We start from the raw sequence: 13202 nt of genomic DNA, 5'->3' as shown, positions 1-13202 counted from the left end.
GATCAGAGCATGAAAAAGCTTAGACATGGGACTGGAGAGATTGCACAGTGGTTAAGAGCACTGGCTACTCTTGCAGAGGACTGAGTTCAGTTCTGAGCTCCCATACAGAGGCTAACAATTCTCCTTAACTCCAGTTCCAGAGGATCTGATGCCCTCTTCTTGCCTCCGTGGGCTTTGCCTGCACATGGTGCACTTCCATACATACAAAATACTCATCACATAAAATTTAAATAAAGGGGGGCTGGAGAGATGGCTCAGAGGTTAAGAGCACTGGCTGCTCTTGCAGAAGACCCGGGTTCAAGTCCCAGCACCCACTTGGCGGCTACAAACTGTCCTATTTTTAAAAATACTGTTAAAAGCTCAGCGGTTAAGAGCACTGACTGCTCTTGCAGAGGACCCAGGTCCTATTCCCAGCACCCACTTGGCGGCTACAAACCATCCTTAACTCCAGTTCCAGGGGAATCCGAAGCCCCCTTCTGACCTCCTCGGCGTAGCATGACACAGGTGCACTCACATACATGCAGGATACACATACACATAAAATAAAAATAATAAATAAAATATTTTTTAAATTTTTAAATTAATGAATGATTTTTTAAAGAAAAAGGTTTAGATATTTTAAAATATATTTTATTGCATTTTTGTGGATTTCCTGCAATATGTGTTAATCATATTTGACCCCCTTTCCTTATATGCACCCCCCCACAGCCCACCCACAGGACCTCATGCATTTTGTCACATATGTTAAAGCTTATCTAGTCAAATTTGCATACCCAGATGTCCCTCAGTGTAAGTTCATCCACTGGAGCCTGTTCATTCTATCTAGCCTCACTCCCTTAAAGGTTGATTCTCCCTCACCCAGCAGTGATCAGCTGCCAGTAGTTCCTCCCCAAAATTGTGGCCCTCCTACCCATTTCCCCAGTTTTATGCTGGTTTTTGTCTGATTGAGTTTTCATGTGCCTTGTGCCTGCTGTCACCATTGCTGTACGTTCATTTAAGTAAGGTCCCAGGAGCCTGTTTCTTTATGTCATGTACCTCCTCCCTTGGCTCTTAAAATCTTTCCTCTGCCTCTTCAGCAATGGTCCCTGAGCCCTGGGTGGGTGAAGTTTAATATAGGAGTCCTTTCTAGGGACTCACACTCTGCAGTCTCTTTGGCCAGTTGTGCCATTTTGTGTTCGTTGCCCCCTGTTGCATAAGGAAGCTTCGTTAATGAGAGTTAAGAGATGCATTAGCATTCTCTCTACCCCCATTCCACTATGTTCCATGAGCCTTAGGTCTAGAGGTTCCATTTTAGATGTGTCACTTAAGAGTTGAGCATCTCATAGACACTTATTCTCTGTGTGTGACCAGTTGTGGAACTCTATAATAGTCTCCATCTCTTGCAAAAGAAGCTTCTTCGATGAGTTGTATATGGTATTCTTGTCTGTAAATATGAGGATCCATATTTAGCATATAGTAAGAAACTACGTTTGTCTAGGGATGTGACAGACTCAGGGTTACACATTTTTGATGTGATCAGTGTTTATTGCCTTGATACAGTAGCTCACTAGTAGATTCACATATCCAAATCCAACAGGCAATGTGCATTAAATATATAGTGTTTTATATATCAATTACACCTCACTAAAGCAGTCAAAATTTTTCATAAAATAAGAAATAAATAACAAAGAAGAGAAACTTTATGGTCTTTTTCATAACAGCACACTCCCTCTCAAGGGCCATGCTAAGACTGATGAACATAGGTCAAGAGAACTGACTCCCTTCTGTTAGTTTTCTAAGGCTGCTGTAACGAGTTTAAGAAGTTACCATGTAATTGGTGGCTTTAAAACAGCAAAAGTGGATTCGCCCACATTCCTGGAAGTCAGACACATAAAACCAAGGCCGGCCAGGCTGTGCTTCCTCTGAAGGCTCTTGAGAAGCATTCCTTCTTGTATCTCCCACCTCGCTCCCAGACCTGTGGGCCCTGGGAATCCAGTCCCACCTTCTTCTTGGTTTTTCAACTGTATGTGGCCCTCCCTTTCTGACTCTTTTAAAGGTGCTAGTCCATGCCCCAACCAGATAATTCAGGACAATTTCATTTCAGGAGCTTTAACTCTGTTATTCTTGTACAGATCTTTTTGGCATATTGAGAATTCCCAGCAGTTAAGACATGGACATATCTTTAGAAGACCTCCATTTCACTCACTATGTACTCCCATAAGTATTGCTGAACAGCTCCAGCCTCTTCTCCTCCTGTCTAGACTTGACCCTGTGTATTCCCTTTCAATCCTGATCTTCATTTATCTATTAGTTGACTTCAGTCCTCAGCGGCAAATCTACACGCCCTCTCAGACCTAGGCCAAGGCTCTGTGCTAGGTCTAGTCTTCTGTATACTTTTAGACTGAGAAGATAACTCCTTGGAATGTGTTTGGATTACTCACTGCACCGTATTCGTATGTTCTCAGGGATCCTGTACATCAACCCTGCAGACCTGGGGTGGAACCCTCCAGTGAGCAGCTGGATTGACCAGAGGGAACTCCAGACTGAGAGAGCCAACTTGACCATCCTGTTTGACAAATACCTTCCCACCTGCTTGGACACACTCAGAACAAGGTAGGCCAAGAATCAAAAAGGGAACGCGTCAATACAGACATGAAGAACCTGCTGGCTCACAGCTGGTGCCATGCTGATGCTCTGTCCTGTGGCCAAAGTCAGAACCCTCCAGGCACAGCAGTTGGCAGAGAGAGGGGAGCACATAGTAGATGGCCGTATTGTCAGTTCGGACAATAATGGAGGTGAGGGGAGGAGAAAATTTAAAGTACTCTTTGTGAGAGCCACATGGGTATAGCAGGCAGAAGGGGTCAACTGGCCATAATAACAGATAGCAGCCCTGACACTCAGAGCCTTCAGTTTGCAGGGTAAGCAGCTGGCCCTCCAGATGGCCCAGGAGTAAATAATACACTTGTCAAGGACATGTGGGACTGACTGTGTGATCATGTGAGATCCAATGTGATCACTGACCAGTCCTGCCCCAATGGACATCATGAGTTTACTTTTATTCTGCCTCCTATGTTAATCAGCTTTCCATCTTCATAGCAATTACCTGAGATTATCAACTTGTGAAGAAGAAAGGTTTATATTGGCTCATAGTTATGGACTTTCTAGTCCATGATCAGCTAACCCTGTGTTTTTAGGGGTCTGTGGGAACACATGGGAAAGGCATGTAGAAAGAAAAAATACTCATCTCACCTCTAGGAAGTGGGACACAGAGAGAAAGAAAGCAAGGTCCCACAATTCTTTGCAAGAGCATATCCTTAGTGACCTAAAGAGCTCTTACTAGACCTCTCCTCTTAAAGACTCCACTTCCTCCCAATAGCAGAGAAATGGAGGCAAAGCTACTAACATGCTGGCTTTCAGCAGACACTCAAGATCCAAATTATCACACCACCTGTCGCTTAAATAAGCGATCCATTACTCTGAACAAAGAAGACAATTTTTATGGCAAGAATAGTACATGGGTAAGCACACAAAGGTCCCTAGACTTGGAACTTGCTTCTCTCTCATTTACTATTAATTTCTTCATACATGTTTTTTATCTTCCATTTGATGCATTCTCTGAACGCTGGACTCATCACTATATTCTACCAAGAATGATCATCAAAGACAATTTTGATCTGAGATTTATAGTTTCCGAAGATTCTAAAATTTGGGGTCAGTGTTATGATTCTAAGAGCTTAAAATCTACCACTCAAATTAATCCTTAGTTCCTTCTTCACTAGCCTGTCAAACATATCCTGATTTCAGTTGCTCACAGGTGTAGAGACACAGGAGAGGGGGAGTTTGAGCAGCAAGCCAAGTTGCAAGAGCTACAAAGTTACCAAGTTGCGCTCTTACTCTATATGACCTGCCCTGCACTCCTAAAAAATCCCACCACATTAACAAAGTAGTTTACAAAAAGTTGTACAAAGTGTATTTTGTACAACTAGAAATTGAATTGCATTGTACTAATTGAGGCAGTGATCTATTTTAGAACTTAACAAAACATTAATTTTGATACAGTTTTTATATTTCAGTGTTCATTATTTTTCTAACTTCCATAAGCCTTTGCAAAGCCCTCAGAGCCTAGTGACACTGGGCTCTGTGACCTAAGTGTCCTAAGTAGGCAAGCATAGCACTGAGCTAAAAGTATCAGGGCAAGATGAGGAGTTAGCAAGATAGGCTATCCCTGTTCCTTTAGCCTTTGCTGGACCACTTGTCAGGGATGACCTTTGACTAAAAGTCCTTCAGGTAAATAGCCAATAGTTGGGTTGGTTTAGATTTTCTATTACTTTTTTGAGAACCCACATAATGGTTTCCATAATGGTTGACCTAGTTTGCATTCCACTAGCAGTATATTCCCTCTTGTCCATATCCTCAAAAATATTTGTTGTTTCCTTAATGACTGCCATTTTTAAAGTAGTAAGAAGGAACCACAGTGCAGTTTTAACTTACATTTCTCTGATGGCTGGTGAGGTTGGACATTTGTTTATCGACCACTGTACTTGACTTTTTCAGAACTGTCTGTCTATTTTATCAGTCCATTTGTTCATTGGGTTGTTTGATTTTATTTATTTTTTTAGTTCTTTTTGTATTTTAGATATTAATCCTCTGTTAGATCTAAAACTAACAAGGATTTTCTCACATTCTGTAGACTAACTCTTCATTGGATTAACTGGTTGCTGTACAAAAGTCTTTTAATTTCATGAAGATCAATTTATCAATTGTCGTTATTTCCTGAACAACTGGAGCTCTGTCTAGAAAGTCTATAACCTATGCCTTGAATTAGTTTCCCTACATTTTCCTCTATCAGTTTCAAAACTTCAGGTTTTACATCAAGGCCTTTGATCCATTTTACATCAAGGACTTGATTATTTTTCAGGGTGACAAATAAGGATCTAGTTTCATTCTTCTACGTATGGATCTACAGTTTTCCCAATGCTGTTTATAAAAACTGTCTTTTCTCCAATATTTTTGGCATCTTTGTCAAGAGTTTAGTGTCCATAGTGTGTGTGTTTGGGAGGGGTGATCTATGGACCTTCTATTATGCTTCATTGGTCTACATGTCTGCTTTTACCTGTACTATCATATCTTTGTCACTATGGCTCTGTAATATAGTTTGAGGTCAGATAATATGGTGTTTTCAATTGTGTTCTTTCTGCCTATAGATTGCTTTGGCTAACTGTGGTCTTATGTGTTTCCGTATCAATTTAACATTTTTTTCTTCTAGTTCTATGAACAATGTCATTGGAATTTTGATGAGGACTATGCTGACTCTGTAGATTACTTTTAGTAGTATAGTCATTTTCACAATGTTAATTCTTCCCATCCATATGCATGGAAAATATTTTTGTCTTCTAATATCTTTTACAATTTCTTTCATCATGATTTAAATTTTCATTGTGGAGGTCTTTCACTTCTTTGGTTATTTTATTCCAAGGTTTATTTTTTTGAGGCAATAGTGAATGGGATTGTTTCCATGATTACTTTTTCAACCTGTTGCTTATTGGTATTTAGGAAGGCTACTGTATACTAATTTTGTTGGATAAAAGTATTAATCAGATCTAAGAGTTTTCTGGGGGGAGATTTTAGGGTCTCTCATATATAGATCCATATCATCTGCAAATAAGGATACTTTGATTTATTGTAGCAATTTATCCCTTTAATTTATTTATATTGTCATATTACTCTAAGATTCCAAGCACTATATTGAGTCAGAGTGAGGAAAATGAACACCTTTGTCTTATTCCTGATTTTAGTGGAAATGATTTTAGTTTTCCCAATTTATTATGAGGTTGAATATAGGTTTGTCGTATACAATTTTATTATATTGAAAGATATTCCTTTTAGTCCTGATTCTTTCCAGGGCTTTTATTATGAAGTGATGTTAGACTTTGTCAAAAACCTCTTTTGCATTTATTGAAATGACCATGTGATTTCTGTCCTTGACCTGTTATGTGATATATTAAATTCTTTTGTGTATATTGAATCATCTCTGCATTCTGGAATGTAGCCAAATTGATCATAGTGAATGGTCTTTATGATATATTCTTGAATTCTGTTTGTAAATGTTTAGCTGAGAATTTTTGCATCTGTGTTCATCAGGAAAATTGGTTTATAATTGTGTGTGTGTGTGTGTGTGTGTGTGTGTGTGTGTGTGTGTCTTGAGAATTAGGGTAATACTGGTAGTATTCTAAAAATTTATTCATTTCTTTCAGATTTTCCAATTTAGTGAAATGTAAGATTTTAAGGCATAATCTAGCTTTTCAAAAATTTAATTATATGTTATGTTGTCTTATTTTTCATCTCTAATGTTATTGATTTGGGTCTTCTTAACCCTTTCTCTAGTTAATTCACTAAGGTTTTGTCAATCTTGTTTACCTTCTCATCGAATCAACTCTGTTTCATTGATTCTCCATATAATTTTTTCATCTCTTCCATTAATTTCTGTCCTGATCTTAATTCTTTCTTTAAAAAAAATAAATTTTATTGATTCCAATATTTCACACAATGTATTCTGATTACTTTCCAACCCCCCCTTTGGAGCCCCTCTCCACTACCTCCCCTCAAATTTCATATAGTTCATTATTATCTATTACTTTATTCATCTATTTAATTTTGTTTCTTTAAAGACTACCTATTCTATGCAATTTCTTACTATGTGCAAAACATGTATCCTTATATTTACAGACAAATATCCCAGTCACCACTCATCAAAGAACCTTCTTTTGCAACAGATGGAGACTATTACAGAGTTCCACAATGGGTCACATCCAGACATTGTAATTGCTCAAGCCTAAGTGGCACATCTACAGTGCAACCTCTACGCTAAGGAATGTTGTCACATGTTTTATTATTGTGTTTTGTGCATCTATTGGAGTGGATGTGCCCTCCAATTTGTACTCTTCCCCCTTTTCAAAAGTTCTGCTTCTTTGTTTTATTTTATATGATTCTTTCTTGCGGGTTGTCTTCACTTGGATATATTCAGGGGGAGAGTCAACTATAGCAGCAACCGTGATGGCAAGACACCCAGTGTTATGTGCAGGAAAAGATTCTGTGCCTTCCATGTGGTATCCTATAAAGTTTAGAGACAAGAATACTAAGTCCTATTTTGTGAAAATGTAGTATATTTAAATAGTGAAACGAAAGGGCAGTGAGGTAGGGAGTAAGAGGGGATAGAATAAGAATGACAAGAGAAGTTCATGGTGTAGAGGTGTGAAAAGCAGTATATAAAATATTATATATCAGGTTTGGAATAAAAGACATAAGAACATTTTCCAACATGATCCAATACTTTACACCACTGTTAGTTTAACATTTAAAGTACAAAATTTACAGACTAATACAAATTAAAGAAATTAAAATATATTTAGGTATATAAAATAAAAATTAACTTAAAATACATAAACACATATGAGCAAGAAAATTAAATAGAAGATGTTATGTTCTCAGTCAGTGCCTCTTCCAGGTTGGGGGACACCCTCTCCCCTCACCTTGTTGCTACATATCATGACACAGTACCATGTTCCAGCACAGACTTCCAGTGATCTGTGTAACTCCTCCCTGCTATAACCTGGTTTGGAGAATTGAAATTCTCTCAGCTTCAGACTCCCTTACCTCACTTCTGCTGCTGTCTCCACAGTCTGTGCAGCTTGGGTCTGTGGCTACCACTCAGATGCCACACTGTGTTCTGCATTCTGCCCTCATCCTTCCTGGAGTTCTGAAGGACCTCTTGTTCCACAGGACAATAGTAGGGGTGAGGATGGAGTTTGATGAAGATTTTCCAACTTCAGAGTCCCTTATCCTTTCTCTGGAGCTGTGTTCATGGATTACTGAGCCACTCTCCTTTGTTGGCAGATTCTAGCAGGCTGGACTCAACCTCTGCCAAACTCTGAACTCTTCTTTCAGTCCAGTGCCAGAGTCAGATCACCTGCTTCTGTGGGCAATGCCTGGAGAGGGAGCATACAATGGAAATCTTTTGATTTCAACTTTCCATATCCCTCTTCTAGGGACTGCCTATCATTTACTATGTAACTGAGTTTAGCCTCTAATTTGGAATTGCAACAGTAAGAACTGTCTCTTCATAATTCTGTGTATACCAGAGACTCAAGTACCTCATGACACTTCCTTTATGTCTTTCTCTGAGTTTTTAATAAAGCACTTCCTGCTTAGGACTCCTTTCTCATGTGTTTTGATATGTTGTATCTTCATTTTCTTTCTGTTCTAATAACTTTTTATTTCCTTCTTGATTTCTTCAATGACTCATTCATCATTCAGTAGTGGCTGATTGATCCTCATGAACTTTTCTATGTTCTGCCATTCTCGTTCTGTTCATTTCTGGCTTTATTTCTTTATGATGAGAATACAAGAAATTATTTCAGTTCTACATTTTAAAGACTTGTTTTGTATCCTATTATATGATCTGTTTTAGAAAAAGATCCATGGACTGCTGAGAAGAATGTGTTCTCTACAATATTTGGAAAAAATATTTTGTAGATGTCTATTAAGCCAATTTAACCTATGATGTCTTATAGCTCAGTTGTTTCTCTGTTTTTGTTGCAATGACCTGTCTGTTGATAAGAGCAGAGATTAAAATCACCCACTGCTATTGAAATGGAGGTAATCTGTATCTTTACATCTAGGACCATTTGTTTTATGAATTGAGTACATGTCTTTTCAGTGCTTATGTTTAACATTGCAATATCCTTGTAGTGGATTGCTACCTTAATCAGTATTAAATGACTTTGTATCTTCTGACTCATTTTGTTTAATTTTTTAAGATATTAGAATAGCAATATCTGCCTGTTTCCTAGCTCCATTTGTTTGGAATATCTTTTTCCATCCTTTCATTAAGATAGTATCTGTGTTTAATGGTAAGATGCTTTTCCTTGGAGGCAACAGATAGTTGGATCCTGTTTTTGCTTTATGTGTATGAGTATTTTGCTTGCGTGTGTGTAAGTGCACCACATGCACACAAACCTGAAGAGGCCAGAAGAGGGTGTTGAACTAGAGTTACAGGTGGTTATTAGCCACTTGTGGGTGCTGGAAATTGAACCCAGGTCCTCTGGAAGAGCAGCCAGTGCCCTTAACCATTGAGCCATCTCTCCAGCCCCAGATCATGTTTTTTAATCCAGTCTGCTGCTGTATCTTTTGATTATTATTCAGTTATTATTGAAGGGTTTGCATGAAGTCCTGTAGTTTTATTGACTTTATGGTGTTCAGTATTGCCCTATTTCTCATTTACTTAATTACTGTTCATTTTTAACATTTTCTTAATTGTGTGGAAGTGGGATATATATGTGCCATGGCATTAATGTGGAGGTCAGAGAACAATTTGTGGCAATCCATTCTTTCCTTCCACAATGAGTGTCCTAGGAAATAAACTCAGGTTAATGGACTTGATAGTAAGCACCTTTACTCACTAAGCCATCTCAAAAGCCCCACTTAATTACTGTTCTAATATGGTTTGTTCTTTACTGTATTTTTCTTTTGCTTCGAGGCAATGAACTCCTTCAAGTATCTTCTGTAGAGCTTGCTTCTTGAATTCCTTTGTTTTTTGTGAAAAGTTTTTCTTTCTGCCTCGATTATGACAGATAATTTTGCTGGGTATAGTATTCTGGGGTGGTAATTGTCTTTCATGGCTTGATATACATCATTCCAAGCCCTCCTAGCTTAGAGGTTTCTGTTTTTTAAAAAATGCTGTTATTCTCATGGAGTTGCCTTTACATATGGCTTGGTGTTGTTTTGCTGCAGCTTTCAACATAAGTTGGGTAAAGTCATGTTTTAAGTATAATATGACTTGGGGGTATTCTTTTCTGGTCTTGTCTCTTGGTTTTGTAATGTCTGAATTACATATGGGGAAATTTCTGCAATAGTTTTACTGAAACTGTTTTCTGTGCCTTTATCATGAAATTCTTCTTCCTCTCATACATGATTATGATTTGTAGCTTTAATCTTTTCATTATTGTCTTTAATCTCAAGTGTTTCATCCATATTTTTTATTAGTTTGTCTTTGTCATTGTCTGAATGTTCAATATCTCTACGTTGTCTTTAAGTATTGATAGTCTTTCTTCCTTTTGATTCATTTTATTAGGCTTTCCATGGAACTTTTATTTGATATTTTAATTTTTCATTTCTAGCATTTTGGTTTGGTTTTTCTTCAATATTTGTATTTTTTATCAAATTTTACTTTCATATTCTGTATTGATTTCTTTTTTCATTCAGTAGTTTGTGTTCCTTGAACAAACTTGCAGTCATTCTTTTGAATTCTTTGCCTGTGATTTCAAGTAATTCACTCTCACTGGAGTTTATTACTATAGATCAGTGATATTTGGAGGAGTCGTGTTGCCTTGGTTTGTTGTGTTTCTTTGGTTTTTGCCTTGGGAATTTAGCATCTAGGGTTAGGTAACTGGTTTTTATTTTCCTTAACCACACTTGTTATTTCAGTGAAAATGTTTGTAGGCTTTAAGAGAGGTTAGGTTGAGGGCAGGTGATGCATCATTTTCCTCTGCTACACTGGTGTTTGGGGGCACCAAGGTCAATCCCCAATACTCTTCTGAAAGTAAAGTACTGTCTGCAATGTCAATCACCATGACAGGGTAGGGCCACTATAAGTAAAACACAATAGTCAAATTTAACAACCACCTTTCAAGTGCCAGTCATTGTAGGAAGTACATAAATACAAATAGCACTATATACAGTAATATATTCATTTCTCTGGCTATGAGCAGAAAGGAAAACAGCAGAATAAAACTAGCAATTAGCATGGGGTTGGTAGAGAAAAAGGAGAGGAGGGAAAAGTATGGAAGAGGGAGACTATAGGGGTGACTGGGGAGATGAGGCAGTTTTAGATAAAAATAAAATGAAAAGAATTTCAAACAAGTCACCTAAAAAAGTCCCTGCTCTTGGAATGCTGAGACACAAAGACCCTACAAACCAAGCCAACCTGTGTTCTTTGGGAAAGCCTATGGAAAGGAAAAGAAAAAGAGTAGAGAAAAACAGAGAACGAGAACAAGCAGGGGGTGGAAAGGAGCTGGCCTGCTGAGTTGACATTGGGTATTAAATAAAGAGGAGTAGATATAAGGGAGAGAGAGCTGTGTGGGTTGTAGAGTACAAGTGCAACCTGGCCTGACTGCCGGCTCCTCCTCAAGTCCCTCAGTGCTCTCTCCTAGGCTCCCAGGATGCCTGTCACACTCCCGAATAGTTGTTTACAAGGTCAGGTCACAGATACCGGTCATACTTCTGGGTGAGTTTCAGCAGTGTGACTGTGAATGTTGGCCCCACTGGCCTTGAAATCTGTTTCTGTTGCCCTGTAGACTCTGGCTCTGACCAGGTTTTGTCTTCCCTGAGTACTAGGTTTGGTTCTGATTCAAAGTTCATTTCCCGCAGTCTACTGTCCAGGTTTCAGCACATAGACTCATGACACTTGCTCTGGTTTCCCAAGAGTATGGTTTACAGAGGGTCTTGGGCCACCTAGCCACCAACTCAGCATGTCTTTTAGAGGTGGCTTCTCCTTCCCCAGGCAGTACCGCTGCAGTTCACAGTTGGTATGGCTCCACCTCCACCCCATTTTCCTGCTCTTGAAATGTACAGTGCACATTTTCTGAGGCATTCTGTCTTAACTGTGCCTACTCCTGCCTGATGTTGGCATTCTCTCTTACCAGGGACTGGAGGGGGGAACACCCCAAATGGAGACAATCCCTCTGGGAAGGATTCTGGACTTACATTTATGCTTTGTAAAGTTTCCTACTTTACTTTGCTATTAAAGGTATGGGTATTTGGACGATGTTGCATCTGATAGCTGTTATCCAACTTTTTCTAATGTATTCCCTGGAAATTCTAGCAGACCATGTTGTGTACCTTCTTAGAGCTCATGTACTAAGGGTTTGTGGAGTTGTTTTTCATTTCACAAGCAACTTTATTATCCCTTCAAAACCATTTTGTGGGTCTGGTTCCTCTCCTTCCCCTGGGTAAGATCTAGATCTGAGTTAGACAGCAAGAAAACAGTCTCAAACGAACAATTCAAAAAGATCTAAGTCAGTGTTTACAAATTCTTTGGTCATTCTTTAGTAATAAAAAGGCTGCCTACTCACTTCACACACACACACACACACACACACACACACACACACACACCAGTACAATGAAAATTTAAAGAAGCAAACCTCACTTATAATGGGAGCTACTGCCCCAGAGGCTCTGGCCTGCAGAGAGAAAGGAAAGCATTCTTAACTTCTTTTTCTCATTCTCAGAAGTTGTAGCTTCTGGCCTCCTAGAGTTGAAGGGAGACAGAGAGAAGAGGGGCAAGGTAAGGAGAGATGTCACTTAACTGGTATGTGGACATGTCTACTATAACTATAGAAGCTCTCAGAAGCTGATACTTTCTTAAGGAGATGCGGGGAGTTCCTTGTACCCTGCCCCATCACTAGACATCCCCTATCAACGTGTCTTTTTAGTTTTTATTTATTTTTTTGTTTTTATGTGTATGAGTGTTATGCCTGAATGTATGTAAGTGCACCCATATCGTGTAATAATGCTTGTGGAGGACAGAAGTGGGTTTCAGATTCCCTGGAAATGGAGCTACAGACAATTGTCAGCTGCCGTATGGGTGCTGGGATTCCAACCCAGGTCCTCTGCAAGAGCAGCCAGTGCTCTTAACCTGTGGAGCCAGCTCTTGAGCCCCCACATTTGCATTTTTGAATAATGTATATTTTACTCCTTTGGCCAGTCATGTACTACCCCTCCCTCACACAAAACCCAAAAGGCGACTCCACAGCCAGCATTTCAAACAACCCCACATGCACACAGCTCACACTGCATTCCAGAAAACCCATGCCTCTCCCTTTCTTTGACAAACTGGAGCTCTAAATGGCTCAGCAAGAAACCTGTCTATACTCTACTGTAAGATCCACAGGCCCCTTAGGACTTCACAGGCCCCAGTCCTTCACTAGCTTAGAGAAGCCCAACTGAAACTATCCAGCATTTCAAACAACCCCACATGCACACAGCTCACACTGCATTCCAGAAAACCCATGCCTCTCCCTTTCTTTGACAAACTGGAGCTCTAAATGGCTCAGCAAGAAACCTGTCTATACTCTACTGTAAGATCCACAGGCCCCTTAGGACTTCACAGGCCCCAGTCCTTCACTAGCTTAGAGAAGCCCAACTGAAACTATTCCCTGACCCTC

The 13202-nt window shown here is 39.3% G+C and overlaps 1 protein-coding gene across 1 annotated transcript in view; it reads left to right on the top strand.

Moving 5' to 3' along the window:
- Dnah9 (dynein axonemal heavy chain 9) overlaps positions 1-13202 on the top strand; it is a 430757-nt gene that overhangs the window by 162513 nt on the left and 255042 nt on the right. Inside the window, exon 35 of the mRNA XM_008855701.3 lies at positions 2445-2592. Within this exon, the coding sequence (XP_008853923.1) occupies positions 2445-2592 (148 nt within the window). The remainder of the gene's footprint in view (positions 1-2444; positions 2593-13202) is intronic.

The sequence above is a fragment of the Nannospalax galili genome, unplaced genomic scaffold (assembly GCF_000622305.1).
Source record: "Nannospalax galili isolate Female #2095 unplaced genomic scaffold, S.galili_v1.0 scaffold146, whole genome shotgun sequence".
Classification (NCBI taxonomy): Eukaryota; Metazoa; Chordata; class Mammalia; order Rodentia; family Spalacidae; genus Nannospalax; species Nannospalax galili.
The sequence above is the reverse complement of the archived record's forward strand: the minus strand, read 5'-3'. Positions and strand labels throughout refer to the sequence as shown.